We start from the raw sequence: 20,038 nt of genomic DNA on the forward strand, positions 1-20,038 counted from the left end.
CTGTAGAAAGTGAGTCCTGCACTGTAAACTATGACTGTGAGAGACACTGCTGTAAATTAACATATGGCTACCGGTACGGGTATAATTAGCGACAGCAAATTAACTAACAAGCTATCCAGGAACTTGTGTTGCCAGTTTTACAGCAGCATAACCACCTGTTACATTTGTGCTCTCACCTGCTAAATTAGAGGCAGTGAGGTGATCGTCATCTGATTGCTTCATTCAAATAGCTGATTTTCTTTTATGTTTTGCAGGAAGCATTGGACTAAAAGTGGCTGTTTGGAATAGTTTAAAGAAAGCTAACCCATAATAGGCCTTACTGTATTGTACACAAAGACAATCAATCAATATATTAATGTCGAAATTTATTAGTCTAATCATCGACAATGGCCTCTAAAATCCAGAATCAGTCTGGTTCTCGTTTTGTCAATATGAAACATCCATAAGGAAGCCAAGTGTTTGCAAAAAGAATCCAGAATAAGAACATATGCAGATTTTCTACCTTAAACCAAGTCTGTGACAATCATTAACACACATACACACACATGCACTTTAAAATCACTGCTAAAAATGGCTTTTTCTTTCAGCTGAGCGCCTGTCACATCCGGGGTCAGGTTACTCTGCCATGCACACCAACAAAAGGGAAGCAGAACAAAAAAAAAGAGTAGCTCAAGCTCTGGCAGTGACTTCTGAAAGACCCGGTTCACAGAGAGCAATAATTTCACCTCATTTAGAATGAAATCCCCGTGAATAATCTGCAGACATGAGAACCTGCGCGCCTAACCAGAAATGGGCAGGATAAAGTTTGCTTGAGTGCGTGTGTGTGTGTGTGTGGATCCTCAACAAACGTAGCAGGGCTGATGACTTTTTAGGATCTCAATGGTTATATCAGCACAGGCGCAGCGTGTGAATTAAAAGCTGCAAATCACACTGCCCACCATGCTTTACTGGCAAACGATCTAAGAAAAGCGCAGGAGAAATTGAGGAAACAGTTGGCTCTGAAAACAAAGAAACCAAATTGTTACCGCTAATGTCACAAAGATAAGAGGGTTACAGTTCATTACTTCAGAGTTAACGCATTAAATCTGTTAATTATTTATAAGCATTCCGTCAGATGTAAACACGACCAGAAGAAAACTGTGGAAAAAACAGTGGGGAAAAGTTCAGGGGAGCAAAATGTTTAGTTCAAATGTAATATTTCTCTGTGTGCGTGCGATCAAGCGGGAGGTCAGCAGTGTATCTCCATAAAAGCCCCATTCGTTCTTTCAAAAATCTTTACGCTTTGATGAGCAGGCTGCAACAATACCCTGATTCTTTAGAGCAACCATGGACCCTTCTTCTTAATCCCTTCTGCTTCCAACAATTCCTCGTTCTGTGAACTTGAGTTTGTGGCCCTAAGATGGTCTATGACCATGATTCAGGCTATTTCACCAAACCCCTCCCACCAAAAAGCTTTATTTTTGTTCCCCAAGGGGAGAACGGCAAATATGATATTCAAAGTCTGAAGCATGCACTCTTTTCAGCTTTAGAGCTTTGATAATCAGACATGATGGGAGACAGGTGGTTGGGAGGAGAGGGTTCAAAAAGACAAGAAGTCAACAACAAAGGCTACCCCCCCTCCAAGCCTCCACACCCTACCAAAAGCTGGCCTCCGAGCCTTTGTCAACACAGATCTAAAGAGGAGAAGCTCTGGTGGTAGCCCGAGGGTGATCATTTACAATCTGCTCCAACGCTGAGCTTGTATTCCTCTGGTCTTGCTTAACACCATACCCGCACACACAATAATTAAGTTCCCATCCCTCCCCTAACTAGCTGAGCTCAAACTCCCTTTCAGGGCTCAGTAAATGAATAAGCTGATAACAGTTTGGTCTTAAAGTCTGCTGTTGATGAAAAAAACACATTTCAGTCCCCCTTAATTTGGCAGACTGGCGGCGGAGAGGAATGAAATTAAAAAGTTTGCTCTCAGTAGGTTTCATATTCTGCATATCGAGAAAAAAGCTGCCGCTCCCCTCCATCCATGCGCGTATGCAAATACACACAGAAATGTAAATGTACGCACAATGTAAAGACATTTGCGCATAAAACTAGGATGATGCGTTGCACCAAACTTTCAGCATCATCACACTCAAAAAGATCTCTACTATTAAAGCTAAAAACGGGGAGGGAAGGGGGTGCTCTTGGGAAAGGGACTTTTTTAATAAACTTCATACGCTATCGGTTTTCTGAGAGTGGAGGTGATGGAGCGTCGCCCTTTATCAGGACTGTCGGCGCTTCATCTCAAACCAGCCGAGTGATTTGCATGGAGGGGGATCTCATTTCGGCTTCTTCAAAGGAATGATGGCAGGGCTAAAGCGAGCGAATCCAAAACACTGCAGCCATGACTGACTGCAGGTAATCCACCAACTTTAAACCTTTGGAGAAACATATCTTGGCAGACAGACAGGCCCCCCCATGATTTCATGTCCACCCTTCCTATTTGTTGTGATTTTCAACTGCAGGGGGGGGATAAGATTGGGTATGCATCAGTTCCTTTATAAATGTCACAGTGAGAAGATCAGGTGAAAGCAACAAGGATTTGGAATATATCCTGCTTTCAAAACAACTAATACTGTGCTGAATTAAGTAGAATGATCATTGCCATTGCTTCATTTGTTAATTCAGGTGCAATCAGTATTAACCCGAGTCTCCCAAGGCAAAACGACACCAGGGAAAGTATGTAGAACAACTGTTGGTGTTCATTAGTAAGGTGGATGTAATAATTTTAATGGATCACTTTCTATCCTGGGGACCAAATATTTCAAAATGAGCAGCTGAAAAGTCTCATTCTGAAGCCAAATAAAGCAAATACCAAACCAAATCTGTTTTCTTAGTGGTTTGAATGGTAATATACTGGACAGTCCTTCATAGGACATTTATTTTGGAATTCAGCTGCAATTTGCTAAGTGACTCCTGAGCATTGTATCAGTTTCCACAGGCCCAAAAGCTGTGCATAACACCTATAGTTAATCATTCAATCATTCAACGGAGTCCTGAAAAATGTAATCAATCACTCCTTTCTTATTACTCACTGAAAAAAAATCTACTCTCTTTGTTCTATATATTATGTGACAGCAGAAGTCATTTGTTACTTTAATTTGTATTTAACAAGTAGAGACAGAACTGTTTGGAAATTGTTTTAGACTCTCGACAGCTAACTTCACAGGTCGAGTGAGGAGATGAACTTATCAGCTATCAATGATCGGCCACTGCCCAGGTGCTTCTTTTTTGTTTGGGTGTGTTTGGGTGGGTCGGTGGAGGGGTGGTTAATTTATGTCTTATTTTTGTCTTTTTGATTGCTACACAGAACACAAGTGATTTATCGGTGGGGTGACATTAGCTATTCACAAATCTGTTGGTATCTACGTTTATAACAGCCTAGATATGAAAACTTAAAAAGTAAAGAAGAGAAACGCCCCTCGATCATGTTATAGTGTCGATGCTCATAACATTAGGGACTTTGCTAAAATCTGTAGTCTGTATCCTTGAGTATTCACACCATGAAATAATTAACTTGCAAACAGCACAACTCTGTTAAGCTGTCGTAAGCGAGAATGAAGAGTTATATAGAGATAGTGACAGAGATCAACATGACCACCGAACCCAGTGCCTCAGAGATGGGGAACCAAACAATCAATCCCAGGGTAACAAACTATCAAAAAGCTCATGGTAGATAAACTAGATGACACCATGAACGACACGGTACATCATGTACACCTCGGGGGTTTAGAAGCTGCAAGGCGTCCTTTGTGTCAAAGCTTCCTTTAGTTCCCTCAAATCACCTGTGCAAAAAAGTAATCTATCTCAAATACTCTTACTCTTTTTTGCAGTAAATTAGTATGCATGTGTGTATATTTGCAAATACGTTGTGAACAGGTGGTTGTAGGACTGATAATTGCCAGCTGAAAGATTGTGACTTGGCCCAACATATTGCATACAATTGTTCAGCAGAAGCTCTATCGCTCCATTGAAACAGATTGAGCGATTCTAGGCTATGGCTCCTCTCTGAGCATAGACTAAAGCGACTTCCATCTCTTATGCCAAACTAACACATTCAAAACCATTCTCTGTACACAGGAGACAAAACTCATATTTAGCCCGTAGCCATGTCCTGGTGAGATAGTAAACAAATCAAAAAATGCTAAAGTGGATGTTATGACTGTAAAATATACTGCTTTGTGAACTGCTTCTTGTTTTTTTAATCATATGTACTGTTGATAGGGTGGCTGCTTATATTAAACATGGACATTTTTTTCTCCAAATCCTGAGGTCAGCATACGTGCAAGTAATTTCTGTGAGCTAAAACACTTTCTAAATGCTTTGTTTTAAACTCTTGGCTCTGGCTCGGGAGAGGAGCTTAACATGTTTGTTTCGGAATAAATTGGACCTAAAGGGGCTGCACCACAGTCCAGTATGATATAAACACAGACTGAAAATGCAAAGCAACTCTAGTAGTGTCCGAGAATAAAAAATGAAGCTGGAAAAGAGAGTAATAGGGTGCTTGGCCTTTAAAATGACAGCTACAAGTTCAGCAACTTTTAGATAACAACTACATTTCAAATCTCAACCCTTACACCTTATACTAAAAAGAGTATCCATGACTTTTGTTTTAACAAAATCATATTTAAAGATATAAACTAAACTGACGTGGAGTATAGATTAGTTTTTCCTCTAAGTGCAACCTGACAGGCTTCTCCACCTAGCTGTCTGCTTACACAAAATTAGTCTAAACAGCAATTATTATGCCAAGTCAGTTTTAGTTTAGAGCAATTAGTCAAAATTGGAGATGCTTTATGCTTCTGCACAGAGTGGCCTGTTATTTGTGATGGTGAATTCTGTCAAAGGGGATCAGTATTTGAATTACAATCACTGACAATGACACCAGAGCTGGTGCCAAATGAAGCGTACTCTAATTGACAGCACTGTGCGGTGTCATGTCATGTATGCATAATATCATTCAGATATTAAGGGCACACAGTACAACATAAGGCTGACTGTGCTGTTCAAAGCTTGCTTAAAGCTAACAGAAGGGGTTTGTGTGTGTGTTTGTGCATGTATGTGCTCTGACAAGTGTGTAGAGTTCATTATCAGGAGAGCGGTGTTCTCTAGAAGCCCAGATGAACTCCAGAAGCATTCAGTTTAGTCTACTGCTGAGGTGACTCCCTCTCTGTCCTTTAGTTCCCATCTTCCGAAAAACACAATGAAGGAGGAGGGATGGGGGCCGCTGGCAAAGACACAGAAGCGAAAGGGAGGACAAAAAGGAGGAATAGGAGGTTCAAGGAGGGGAAAACAGAGGAAGAAGAGGAGGAGAGAAATTGCCTCTCAACTCGTACCATTGTCTAGATGTAAATTAGAGCTGATCAAGATTCCAGAAGCATCCTAACCAGCAAATTCAATCTGCACAGACCCAACCGAAGAAGAGAGAGCCAGACCAAGAGACACAGAGAGAGAGAGAGAGAGAGAGAGGTACATAGATAGGGAACAGCAGAGTGACTCACATACAGACAGACGTGCAGAAACACATACATGGACAAAGGGAGAGATCGGCTTCAGTGGTGTGCAACAAATGCACTGCTTTAGAACAAATAATGCACTGAAAAGAAGAGGAAGGGGGTGGATGTTCTTTAGAGCAACAGCAATATACATTCTGTACAGCCAGCTGGGTCTAGTTCATTCAGGAAGCCAAGTGATCAGATTTCCTTTAAAAGTAAGAGTTTCAATGTCACATCATCATAAATAAAGTAAGGTGAAGACATTTTTATCAAAAAACTCTGTGCAGCAGTCACTTAGTTCAAACAATGCAGAGTTCAGCCTCATGCTCGTCCTGGGAATGTGTCACGTTGGCGCTGTGAAGACGCCTGACCCTGTTTTAACCTCTCATCCCATAACCAATTCAAAGTCCCTTTTGGCCTCAGGTAAAGGTTAACTGGAGGATGACCTGATGCCTTTAACTCTTCCCTTGTTTAAATGGAACAGGATGTGTGGAGGCTACAACGCTCTGAGCCTGTTCTGAGCCGAAACAAGACCCTGGAAGTTAACCAGTTAAAAAGGACCTCGGGGAAATTCCAGTGGGAACTTTGTATCGAGTGCTAGATCAAGGTCACTGATGTGCAGATGAGGAAGGAGAATACTGTGTTGGCAAAATTACCTGAACCTGCACATAAAGCACTTCACAGTTAAACAGCAATTAAAGGACTTAATTTAATATTGACTGAAGATAAAGCATAAGATTTAAGGCAGCCAGTAAAAGACATGGCGTGTTATATCTTCTCATTTGCTGAATACACTGAGCTCACAGGCTCAAACATGTCCTGTTCCTGATGAGCAATGCTGCACTGATGACAAAAAAGTATTTTCAATTTCTCCCTATTTTATTATATGTTCCTCTGTATCCCTCAACAATCAATGCCTTTTATGTCTCATGTAGCGCATTTGTCTTGTTGTTGAAAGGTGCTATACAAATGTATTAACCTTGCTATAACCAAACGCTCCACTTTTTTCATCTTCATACTATAGCAGGAGCTAACTGAATCCTGCAGCAAGGACTAAATATCCTAACTACAACAACTATACTTTAGAAAGCTGTTCAGTTACATGTTGCTTGAATTTTTGGTCACAACCATTTCCCTTCCTGCAGAGCAATTGTTATTGTTTTACATGTGCATTACATTCTGAAATCTTTAGACAAGAGATAGGCTTTCTGGTTTGTGTCTGTAGTCTGAGTAGCTATGACATATAACATATGACTACACTTTGGTTGTACCATGTAGGTAAACGGTCCACGTGAACTACAAGTAATGGAACACATTTGCTGAAATGCAACCTGAAATACAACCAGACCTATCAGTTATCAGCTGGTGAAGACTTTGTCTTTTAACCAGGGACAATCTTGTGCTTTACCTGCCTAACCATCTCCCTCCTAATGATTTTTTAGGTAGCTTTTAACTCTTTGATCTTGACAGAACTAATATCTGGCTGTAAGAATTCACAGTTTTTGTCATTTACAAAAAAAACCCATTGCACTGAACACTGCAGACAGGTAGATGTTTGTCCTGTGGAGCACAGCCTAAAAAGGAAAGTGTGATTTACAGACAGTCCTCTCTTTCTGACAACTTGTCCAAGCTGGCCACGTAGCCTGCTGAAGACTAGAACACCACAAACCCAAACTCGCCGCACTCAACGCCTCCATCCATCTCAATGCTAATATATTTCTCTAAGAGCCCTCTCGAACATGTCTGTTTCAAGTGCTCTTCCAGAGCATGCCTCTACCCACTCACAGAGGAGGAAAATCATCACTGAGAAAGATGGCTTTACAAACTTTTTTTGTAGTATGTTCTCTAGCTCTCATGGTCACGAGAGGATCTAGAGACATTAAAAATGGCTGGGTTATGCAGCACAAGGGGCTTCAGAGTGACAACAAGGAGAGATTTGGAGAGGCTGATCCGGGCATACTTCTGGCAACAACTTGCAGTCTGTGATAGAACTTGTTACCTCAGGCCAAGCCTCTCTCAGGCACTATGCTTCTGCTGGAAAATGCCAAAAGCTGCCTCTTGGCAATGACTTCAAGGCTTCTTCTTTTTTTGTGTGGGTTCAAGAACTGCTAACAAAGTGGCAGCAGTAGAAGTGGAAGAGACGATGCGGATGATATTGTAAGCATCTTAATTATTATTTTTTAAGATGGGTTTTAAGGAATTTCAGAGGGAAGCTATGTGTTAAAGGCTGTGTTCAGCAGCCAATAGTCCTAATGGCTAAATTTGGACTAAAATGCCATAAATTCTGCTGTATGTGCTAAATCTTTGAGAAACCTAATCAATAATGTCCGCCTTCATCCTTTTCTTCACAGTTCAATAGCTCTAACTTTGAGCTGACTTTGCGTTTCTTTCTTCTTCTCTTCTGCATTCCCTGTACTATTTGTTCTTTTTATCCCTTCCCTTCATTCCTATTCTTGTTCTGTTTGCCCTTCTCCATCTGCTGTCTCTCCCCATCACTCGTGCTCTTTAATCTTGGACTTCACTTCTTCCTTTCTGTTCTAGATTACCAGTCGCATTTTCTCTCTTGCAGACATGTTGTGCAGAGCTGTTGCATGCACAACACCTTTAACACATACTGCTGTAGTAAAGAACTGCATTAAATCAGAATTTCATTCAGTTGCAATCCGGTTTCAAATTGCTTATTTGCATTTAAATATTTGCTTCTATCCAGGGGAAGATTCTCCTCACGCGTCCAACCTCCTAATTGTGTTGTATACTTTTACATTTTTAGGCTCACAAGCTATTGTGATTGATTTTCCACTAACAGCTGAAAACACACTCAAAAACACGACTGACCAAAGTGCACCAATGGGGCCGACAATACTGGAAATATGTAAAAGAAAATCAAAACAGAAATAAGATCAGACTGGAAATATAATAAAACAATATAAAAAAATAAAATGAACTGTATTTATTTATTTTTTTATTTTACAGAACCTTTAGTTATGCAGGCAATCCCACTGAAATTCAATGTTTCATTTACATGAGAGACCCGTTTTACTATTGGATTGCAAAAGTTTTAAAGTACTATGTTCTTAGTTATATGGTCAATTTTGGTGTTGTTTTCTTTTCAGTGTTGAAAATCTTTTTTTCTATATGTGTATCCTTTATATGCAGACATATAACTTTAACAACCCTAAAACTCACGTGGACCCGTCTTATCTGTATGTACTCACTACGTCACGACGGTCGTGCATTTCTTTGTAAAATTGTTGAAAATAATCACAGTGCACAGGCTGGGTCAGAAACGCGCTGGATTATGTTTATGTTTCATTCGGATTTGGAGACAGTAAAGTCTGTGGCTGTGTTTTTGTGAATGTGTGTATACAGATACAAGCTTAAGCTAGTGAGACATCCTCTGCCAGATATCTCCCAGATGTCTCTGAAAGCCATCACGTCCTTGTCATTGTTGGCTGAAACAACAGGGGCAGACCGGTGCCTCCTTCCAGCCAGACAAATCTGTCAGCCTGAAGGGCAAAGCAAAAAGGAAAGAGGAGGTGTGGGTGTCCCAAGAGGTTTTACTCCTCAGGGGAGTAATCTCAAGTGGTTTGTCAAGATAATACATATCATAAATTCCATAACTCAGTAAAAATAAAGGAAACCTGAGCATCTTTGATGGCACTGAGTTGAAAAGTCTAATCTCTCATCCATCATGACATTGTTACCTACAGCCAGTATCAAGTTTCTTCATCAATACATGCAGCAACACTCTGTTCGTGTGTTTGATAGCAGCAAGTTCAAATATGTCACACATCAACACCGATGCAGCAGGTATTTATTTGATATTTTTTGTCAAAACATGGTGCTAAAATTACGCACGATGAAACTCATCCATCAACAGTAAGAAGTGGGTTACTCCAGTGCATGCACAAAAGGGGAGCTCACTTCTTTCTGACTCTAGACCTGTTTTTCTCTTTCCAGCTTACAGCATTGAGTTCCAGCCATTAGTGCCTCCAATGTCATAGCTTGAGGCAATTTCACAGATGTGAGAGAAGGCCTCACAGCAAACTTTTATCACACATATGCAATAGTACTTTTCTACGCCTGTAAACAATTTCTGATTGTCCAGGGTTATAATTTAACTGACTTTTTGTGAGTAAACTGGCAGAGAGACACGCTGAGAGAAGCATACAGAATTAGGTCAGAGGCACCAGGTTGTTAGGACTGACAGCTTTACGGGGCATGGGATTCCAGTCTAATTACAGGTGGAAGTGCAGTAATATGGGAACACTGGGAGGAGGAAGATGACGACTGTGAGAGTACAGAAGAGTGAGATCAGGCAACAAAATACTTTAACATGTGTTAAAGGTAAGAGCAGAGGCATAAAATCCAAATTGTGGTTGGTCAGCAAGCTCAAATGTATAAACCAGCCACAAAGGTATGACAAAGGCACACACACACACAGTGACAGACAGACACACGTACAGGTCGTCATTCGGAAGTGAGAACATGATTGAAGATGTGAACTGAAAGTCGGAAGCAAAATAAACATGATGGCAAACACAGAAGGAAACTGTGAAGGACAAGTCACAAGGGAAGGAGAAGTGTTCATCCTGGGTTCACCCTGACTATCCTTCAACAGAGAGATGGATGAAGGGGAAGAAAGGAAGTAAAGCAGACTAAACTGTTGTCTGAGGAGCAAGACAACACTGGGAAAAGCTTGTGTAAATCCTAAGATTTGTTTTGTGAACAGTGGGCCCCATATTGTCAAGTCTACCCTGCTTCCTGTAAGTGCATCATCCTAAGGAAGTCGGTGTTCAGTTCAGAGATGCATAGGATTAGACACAAAAACCTTCCTCAAAAAGTTGAGGGAGGTTTCCCCAAAGACAGGAAGCTGCTTTGGCACTAAAGAGAAGCCCACAAAGATAAAACAAAACTAGCTGCACTTGGCAGATATATGGATGACAATATATAGCAGGTGCGCACCACGAGACAACAAGGAGCATGATAGTTGTAATTAAAAGCACTGGGTCAGTGCATCTGCATCAGACATCCAGAGGGGCCGAAATCTAATTAAACCCTGAACTCGTTTCTTCCTGCTTTAATCCAGCCGTGGTGTAAGTCAGATGAAAAATCCCCCACTTATTCTGTACATCTGCCACAAGTGAAGTAAGGCTTTATTTCTCACCCCAGAGATCTCTCCATGTCAAACTTTTTCTCTGGAGGAAACATTAGGAAACAAAGCCTCTGTAGCTTCAAACAAAAAGAATTCACAGGGTTAAAAAAAACTTTTTCTTCTCCGTTTTTCTTGATCTAAGAAGTTTTGGAGTGACAGCTGACCTGACCTAAATACAAATCACATTACGGCTTCTGCTATCCCCCCTTCCCTCCCCGTGTCTCACCGAAACTCTTTTCTCTAAACCTGATGTTTTTGGCATGACAGTAAGTAGCAGCACTTGCCACAGCAGCTGCCCGGCTCCAGAAATGTGGCCTTGGTAGCAGGAATTTTGTCACGGATCCAGTTCCTTGGAGGGAGCCCAGATCTCATGCAGACTGCTGCTCTGAACTCTTTATGTTGAGGACAGAAGAGAAAAGTTTCCGGGTCACTGTACATCCAAGGCCCTGCTCAGAGCCTCCGGAGTCAATTTCGCTTTCCTGGTCCTAGACTAAAGAAGAGCTTAACTGGGACTTTGACACGAGCTAACTTTACATCTCCTTTTCAGTTCCATTAGCCTTAAAACAATCGCTGTATGGTAAAAACCGTCATCTTTATTATCAAAAGACTTACTAAATCATTTGATCATGTTGTATTTAGCCAAAGAGAGCTGTGACTGGAATGAAGTCCTACATCGAGCGCTGAGATCTTTTAAATGTCTTTCGCTTTGTCACAATTAAAGAAAGATGACGAACTTTACAAAGCAGAAGATGCAATCGTGTGTTGTTGCATGAAGCCAGGCTCTGACAGCTTTTTTACACAAAACGTAGTATATCAGGACAGTCCTGATGTTACACAGTATGTCTGTGTGTACACTTTCAGCGTGTCAACATCTCACAGGTAGTGACAGGCATGTCACTACATGTAGGTGTTTTTGCTTACTATCGCTATCACATACTGCCATCTGTGATTCTAATCAGCAGCGGAGTGATACACTCCTGCTTTGAGCCGGGAAACAAGCCAAGATGAGCAGACTGCGGTTAAGTGGTCCGTTCCTCCTTTGCTCGCTCCCGTCTTTCATGGCTTTTTCATTTTCAGCCCCCTTTATCGCTATGCCAAGCAGGCACTCCACTCCTGCATTTTTAATTAAAATGTAAAATGCGCAATAACTCCGGAGACTCTGGGCTAGATGGCACACAGGTCCACTGGTCTTGTCACTCCCTCCTTGCCTTTGTTGCTTATTTCATCAAAGCCATCCATCTAGCCTTTTCCATTTGCCCAATTCAGTTCACTTCACTGCATAAATGCTTTGACATAAGCCACACAGGGTACACAGATTTATCAAGGGTACACCTTTGTGGAAAAACTCTACAGCAAACGAATGAAGTCTCACTCTTAGCCTAATCCATTCAAGGCCCCTGAGAAAAATCCAATCCTCAAAGTCACTCTTTTTGACTTCCCATGACTCCCTGAAGACAAAAGGCTGCTTGTGTAGACATGGACTGGGTAAAGACCCCGGTGCTTTAGTTCAGTCATCTGGGTGCGGCTGTGTAGTGTTCTCACACACTTTACAACGAAATAAATTCCATCTCCCCCTTTGGAATTACCCATAAGCCATATGTTTTTCTACCTGGGAAACTGGTAGGTTGTCATGTTTCGCTGTGCAACTGTGATGTTTTAATCTACCTGTACAGTTCCTTGCACAGGAACAGGTGGAAACGGAGCCTAATATTTTAATTATAAGGCAGCAAACTTGGTGCAAGCTTTCCCAGAGTGTTTAATAGCAGAGACTGGCCTTTCTACCAGAAGTAAAGGCAGACTCCACTAAGCTTAGAGGTGATTATTACACCTGAAGTGAAATGAACCTTCAGGGAAAACACACAGAAGTCATTTAATGCAAGAGGATCCTGTATACACAACATGTAGTGTCAAAATTAAACATAATTAGGACTTGAACCTCAGATAAAATGCCCTAAAATTCCAGAAAATCTGAGCTGCTGAAGCATGAGTATTTTCCACGGCCTTTAGTAACTGATTAACTGATTGAGCGAAATGACTGATCCTTTTTTGGAAAGTCTTTAACTCTTCTGGGGATCCATATGATTGGCATGTGCGTTATGAAGAGCTGCAGGTAAAAACTGAAATGTTCACTCCTCCCCATTTCATCATTATCTCCTCACATATCAATAAAGAAGGAGGAGGGAGAGGGCAGCCAGGTTAGGAATTCCAGTCCATTCCAAGCCTCCTCCTTGCACAAACAGTGGAGGGAAAAAAAGCTTTCCGCAAGACCCAGCTTCATTCACTCCAAGCAGCCCCTTGAGGAGAAGAGGAGGGGGTGGGGGGTGGGGGGGTGGGGGGGGGCTTAAACAGTCATCCCACATCCCACCCACCCCGCAAGACTGTCTGCTCGACCATCATTAAGCAAGACCACCTGCTGGCACACCAGAACCCCCATCATGTTCTCAACAAGCCCGGCTAACCTGCAAGCCTCTGGACTGCTGTACACACAGATCATAAAGCATCAGTAGGAAGTCGAGTGGTAAAATGCTGCTCATTATCACCCCAGAAGGACAGCATGCACACTAGCTGCAGTCAGCATTATGGATTGAAATAGATGCAACACAAAGGGGCAAAGAAATGATCTTTGATGCAGCTGTTGCATGACTATGCACGGAGTTCTGACTGGCTCGTTCCCCCTCCCCTAAAAAGAGAGAAACAAAAAAAAGAAGAAGACGAGAGGGGGGAGGAGAGAGAGGAAAAGATCAAGACAGAAGGAAGAAACAGCTCTTTGTCTTTGTCAGGGCCTTAAGGGAAAGACTTTGGCATCAAGTCATCAAGAGCTGAAACAAAAGCAGCTGATAAACAGAGCAAGACAGATACAATCTCCCTGTATACTCAACACTTCTCCATCAAGCAGCTTCCTCTCTTCCAACAATCCCCCCCCCCCCCGCCAAACACTTTTGTCTTCAGTTTGCCTTCTGTTTTTGTTACGTCATTACGTGGGGAGGTGGGGGGGGGGGGGGGGGTGAAATGGGAAACATAGCAAATACAGCACACGCATTTATTTATTTTTATCTTCTAAACTCTTCACAATATCTGGAGAAGGAGTTCAGTTGAGCCCTAAAATTGCCTTCTTTATCCACTCTTGCAATCCACAACTCAATTTGTTTCCAAAGACACAGCAAATGACTGCTGGATCCTGCTTGACACATTATCTGTCAACTCTCTGCACAGCACAAATGACAGGGCTAACATTTAACTGGTAGCTAGAGGGTTGAACAGAGGAAGACATTCTGCGTGTCCTCAGGGCCTTCTGCTTATCTGCCCTGACAGGGTGCAAATTCAACTATGTGGGAGAGGAGCTGCATTTGTATTAAAGAGCTGGATTTTCAGTTTCTTCCTTTAAGTAACAGAAATGCCTGCAAGGGCTTCGGTAGGTGGCGATAAGACCTCAAGATACAAAAGCGGGGCACAAAGGAACACCGAGAAGGCCTTGCTTATTCATCTTAAATGTGGTGGACAGCGTTTTAAGACATAACTGACGTTGCAAATTTTTGCTAAATCTTGTATTAGAGCCTGCAGCCAAGTGAGCGCACGCATGGACTAAGCGGCACTGAAGTGGCACCACCCAGTGCGAAGAAGAACGGTGAAACATAACGCCTGAGGGTATCTATCTTCTCGTGGGGCCCAGCTCCAACAAATAAGCCACGGCAAACAAAACATCCCTCACAAACCACGTCCTCACATGCGCAACAACAACAAGAAAGAAAAATAATAATCCTCTGTTTTGCCTTCATTCTACATCACTCATCCTATTTCTTTTATGACTGTGTCCAAAAAGAAAAAAGAAAAAAAAACTCTGGTGGCAAGGAGCACACACAAAGCCTTTTTTCTTCCGCCTCAGACAATGCACCTCCCCACCCAGCACTCTGCCAGGCATTCCTGAGTCTATCCTAGCTATCGAAAATGTCAAGAATGAGGAGAGAGCAGAGGAGGGTACAATGAGTTGCTGCGGCAGGTACAGTCTTGTCCCGCTGTGCTAACATCCCACAGTCTCCGGGGGTACTGGCTGCATAAGAATGGATGGGATCTGACTTGACTCTCTTAATTAAAACCCTTCACTGGAACAAGCCTCACAGCTCATTCTCTTCTGGATGAAGGCATTCAAGCTAATTATCAGGGCTCGAAAACAAAATAAAGATTTCACGGCGGGGCTGCACCTGACAGTTGTCCTGCAGGCTGTTACTTACAGGATGATCATTGCATAGGAAGCTCCAGAAGCTTCCCAGCAAAGTGCTCAATCTTTTCAGGCGTCTTAATAAACCGACTTTTTCATAATGACTAGTATTTCCTTACTGCTATTCCTTCAGCTGTAAATCGATATGAGAAAATCAGGTAATGCGACGTAAGCCCTCTTCAAACACAAAGCCTCGAAACAAAAAGGGCACATTCTAGACAGTTTGTCAGAGCCAAGAAACTCCCCTTTCCACAACAGGAGTCCGAAGAGAAGAAAAGGGGGCTGAATAAAAAAGGTTAGCAGTGCAGTGTTTCGTGCCTAGACAGACAAACAGAAGAAGTTTTATGTGAGTGCCAAATGCAACTTAACACTGCAAACAAGCTCCATCCACTGGAACATCCTGCCACCCAGAACTGCTTAGAGGAAAGTACCCAGAATATAGACCCCCGCAACTCGGAACCAGTGATTGCCCCAGAATGCCTTCAGCAAGGTGATTCGTGCTCTGATTCATTTCCTCGCTCTTTCGCTCCTGGCTTGTGTAAGTGTTACAGTCAAACTTTGAACCGCTGCCAACATTGTCAAGCACCAGTAAAAGTTAAACAGCAGCAAGCTCACAGCTCACTGGCATGAGGGAGGGGGGTGGGGGGTGGGGGGGGCACAGGGTGCTGCAGTCCTACAGTCACGGTAGATGCTGAGATTTATTAGTCATGGCTGCACAGTTTGTCTCATAAGAGCCTGACAAATTACTTCTCGGCCGAAGAGGAACGGTTTTTAATCGGCTTGTTGTGGGCTGAAGCAAATCAGTTGAATAAACAACAATATTTAAAACACGTCACCTATTTCTACTTTTTTGAGAACGCGTGTGAGCTGAGAGTCATTTTCCCTTTCTCCCGCCATTAAGCGGTGGGAACATGCATTGCTCCGGAATGCTCCCACGTCATGCATTATGTGTATGTAAGAGTTCAAGAGTTTCACCTCAGACTTAATAAAACTGCCCAGCTTCAAGGTGCAAAGGTCGGGGATCATCCCTCAACTTCTGTCCTTAAGGTGTTTATCAGACACACCCACCTCAAGGCTTTGCTGGGAAAGACCGGAGCCTCACCATAGCAACACAGCTCCTACAATGACTCAGGTGTCCTTGTTTCATGGAGTTCAGGGAAACTTCAACACTCTGAGCCTGGGGCTGTAGAATTTCAGAAGCCACAGGAGTATGAAATCCTGCCTGCTTTAAGTGATTTACAACTGCTGTGAGCCCTCAAAGCCCACAGCATAGATCCTGCACTAAATTCCTTATATGTCACACACTTTATGGAAACACCGTCACAGCAAGTTGACTTACAAAACAGCAAGGATATGTACTGATAAACTTATCAGGAGCTCCTGTGTGTTTATCATTATAAGAATTACTACATAAGGTAGAGTCCAGGTCTTATTCCTTTCAAACTGGCTGCTTACCTTCCACACAGTGCTCCACAGCCTCCAGGTTACGCAGGGTAATCCTCATCAGACTTGAGTTGAGCATAAGTTCGTTCCTGTGTTCCGGCCCCATGTAGTCAGGGGCAGGGTTGAGGAAGAATATGCGAGTGTCGCCCACGGACACCTGATTGTCACAGATCCCAGGGTTGCCAAAGCCGCCGATCATCACCTTGTTGCCGCCATCCAGGAGAATTTCACGGTTCACGCTGGACTTCCCTTTCAAGTAACGCCAAACTCTGACCTTTACAGAACGACAAAAGAGAGATTTGCATTTATGCATACGCACAGGGGTGCATGTGGGAAATTTTGAACTCAAACATAATCAAGGCTTCCCTGAAACACCCAAGGGCACCGATGCTTCTGTGATGTCAACCTGTTTCTCTAACCCCAATTTTCAAATCCTAAACATAAAACCCAGCCAACTCTTCCAGATGCAGAATTTACCCAGCCGCTGGAAAAGTTGCCTACGATACTGCACGCACCAGTGTGCACTGTGCCCATCAAGTGCAGCAAAAGCTGCTTCATACGTCATGGGAAAGCTCACTCCTTTCTTACATGTGTGCTCTCTTGTCTCATTTCAGAATTTGGTGGTGGTTTCTGCTTCTAGAAGGAGAGCGGTGTGCCTCTAATCTACTCCATTCATTCACGGGGAAACGGGAAGTAAGTGGGCGCTGAGGAAAAGCGCAGCGGGAAAGCTGACCAAATAAAACTTGTTTAGTTTTCACAGATTATAGAGTGGTCTACCACAAGTCAGAGATGGAGGAAGGGTGACTGAAATTTTTCCTTTTAGCGCTTTAGGCTATAATTTAAATTAAATAAATCATTAAATAAAGGCAATTAATTGTAGATCATATGTCTATGTTGCTAAAAATATTACAGCTCCAGGTTGCTCATTAATGAATGGTGACAATGTACTGAATAACTATACATAGCAGTGACTTAAAGTTGCGTGTGTGTGTGTGTGTGTGTCTGATCTTTTTATATGACCTGTTATCCACAAGTCACAAAGCCCTAGTTTAGGATGCCAATTGTCAGAAAAACTATAAAATACAAGGTTCACGATGTTATCCTTGCATCCAGTGGAAATGGCATGTTGCATGTTTTCAGCATTTATGAGGGGACATCAAGGACACGCTACCTGTCAGGGCCCAGGGACCGGTTTCCTGCTACAACATGTTTGGGATGATTACATGGTCGGTTAGGCCTGCTTTATGGCTATGTAATTGGCAAGAGGGGAGAGAGAAAAAAAACACCATCCATCTATTTCTGAAAGCAATGTGGATTCACTCGCACTGTCCATGTAACCGCTGCCAAATGTTTCTGAATGAATGAGTTTGTAAAATGTTTTTCAGGCAAGCTGATGATGCCTTTTAGAGAGTTGGAACTGGAAGGTAATGGCTTCCATCAGCTACACAAGGGTAAAGATAGCCTATTAGATATTATTAAAGCCCATCAGCAGGTGTACATGCGCTCGGGCGCAGTCGTTTCGGAAAGCACATGAAAAGTCCTACCTTGCAGGAATAGTTGTTATGCACCGGGTCCTTATTAATTATCTCGTCCACGGTACCGGTCAGAACTATGTTGGCTTCCTCTTCTCTGTCCTCCAACTCTTTCTCCGGGCAATTTGCAGCGCAAAGCTGCCACAGAGCCACGAGCAGCCCCGCCAGGAGCAGCCCCGTCCGGCCGGCCCTGAGTGTCCGCTGGGAGCCCATGACCACGGATGTAACCCGAAAAGTAAACTTTTCTCTGATTGGATTTGACCGCACGGTGCGTCCAAATGCAAACTCCAAACTCTCTCGAGTGCGCTAAAGGTTGCTCCAGCCGCCTTTGCCACAACTTCTCTACGCTTTAACCATGCAGCCCTGCTCTTCGCATCTGCAGCCCGGGTTCAAAATCCCTCTCTGCCGCCGCCGGCTGGGAGACCAGGAGGGAAGAGAGGAACTAAGAGGAAGAAGGAGGAAGGGGCAGGGATCTCTCTCCAGGAATGCAACCACACTTCTCTCCTCTCCCCCTCTCTTTTCCTCTCTCTCTCTCTCTCTCTCTCGCTCACTCACTCACTCACACACACACAGACACACACACACGTCCACAGTGACGCTCCCGGATTTGCATGCAATCTGAATTGCTGATCCCACAAGTGAGGATGGAGTAGGTGGTGAAGGGCGGCAGGAGGGCTGCACGCTGGGACTCATGTAGAAAGTGATTGTCCAACGCCGCCCCCAGTCGGACAGACAGTGTCTCTACCGCTGGTGCCCCCCCCCCAGCAGCCCCGCAAACCCTGCATTGCAAAGCAGGAGCAGCCAGGGATGACACCGCTAAATCCCCACCAGCAAAATGGGAAACTTCTAGGCTACAGTTTTGCAGATTTTCATAACTAACCATAAATAAGTCAAATTTATATAACATAGGTAATTAACTATGAGTAGTAACTTCTCTTGTTCCATAACTGATAACATGACCCTGTTTATTGTCATCGTATGTAATGATATAGTGTTCCACGCAGAGGGGCTTAGTTTGTTCAAAGTGATTATCTGGGTGACTGGTTTTGATGGCGCACAGACGTGTAAGGAAACTAAAGGAGATTTTCGTTTATCTCAAAGGTTCTAGGAGCCATTTTTACCAATGAAATAAGTTACATTTGACTTTTACAGCACACTAGAAGTGACTTCTAAGTTATCTGGTTCAACTCAGACTGCATTTAAAATGTCTAGCCAAACTAGACATCACCCATTGCTTTGCGGCAGTCGTCATCTTGTGACTAAATATAAGCCTACCATCATAACTGTGTGTATTTGTGTTTATGTTAACTTATATTGAACTTGGTTGGGTTTTTTTTTTTGTTTTTGTTTTTTTGTTGTTTTTTTTGGGGGGGGGGGGGGGGGGGTTGCGTTATGGCACTGTAGGCCTACATAGTTTCTTCTATTTATATGGCACAAATGTGTCGTATAGATGAAACTGACACGACAGTTATGAATGACATTTAAGCAAATTACTATTTTTAGACAAAGTTATTATTATTATTATTATTATTAATAATAATAGTAGTAATAATAATAATAATAATAATAATATAGCATATTAGCTAACACTAGCCTGAGCACAGACGCTTGCTAATTTCTGCTAAGTAACTCACATACTGTAGCAAAGACTTCATTTATAGAAGCTACACAGAAGTAAAGCCACGTTATTAATCAGATATTTTCAGAATTATATTTAAAAAAAAGCGTCAACACCGAACAGATTGACAAGAGGTCCAGTTCACTGACCTGAATTCGCTGACATGGAGCTTCCAGATAGCTCTGCTGTGGTATGTCTGCTGCATTCACTCAGTCACCGCAGCTGTCCTTACCACAACTTTAAATCTCCATTGAATTTAAATGGTGAGTTAAAAAATGTAACCAATCCCAGTTTTCAGCACTCAGCATTTTGGTCAAATTTTTAAGCCTTAACTCCCACTTGGGTTTAAACTTAAGGTTTTAAACTTTCAGTGATTCAGTGATTATATAAAATAATTGTAGAATTAATACTTGGTTTTTTTTAATAATACAATCACTGGCCACTTTTAGGCAAACCTTCGACCCCCTTTTGCCTTCAGAACTGCTTTAATTATAGTTGGTATAAATTCAACAAGGTGCTGGAAACATTGCTAAGAAATTTTGGTTC

General features: G+C 42.6%; 1 protein-coding gene across 7 annotated transcripts in view; it reads right to left on the reverse strand.

The window, feature by feature from the left end:
• agrn (agrin) overlaps positions 1 to 18,371 on the reverse strand; it is a 259,292-nt gene extending 240,921 nt beyond the window's left edge. For all 7 annotated transcript variants that reach the window (XM_063465477.1, XM_063465483.1, XM_063465481.1 and 4 more), the window contains exons 1-2: positions 17,887 to 18,371; positions 16,355 to 16,616 (exon numbers count right to left, since the gene is read on the reverse strand). In XM_063465477.1, coding sequence (XP_063321547.1) covers positions 16,355 to 16,616; positions 17,887 to 18,087 — 463 coding nt within the window. In that variant the 5' untranslated portion in view covers positions 18,088 to 18,371. The remainder of the gene's footprint in view (positions 1 to 16,354; positions 16,617 to 17,886) is intronic.
• Positions 18,372 to 20,038: the final 1,667 nt, after the last annotated feature.

Source organism: Pelmatolapia mariae, linkage group LG20 (genome assembly GCF_036321145.2).
Source record: "Pelmatolapia mariae isolate MD_Pm_ZW linkage group LG20, Pm_UMD_F_2, whole genome shotgun sequence".
Lineage (NCBI taxonomy): Eukaryota > Metazoa > Chordata > Actinopteri > Cichliformes > Cichlidae > Pelmatolapia > Pelmatolapia mariae.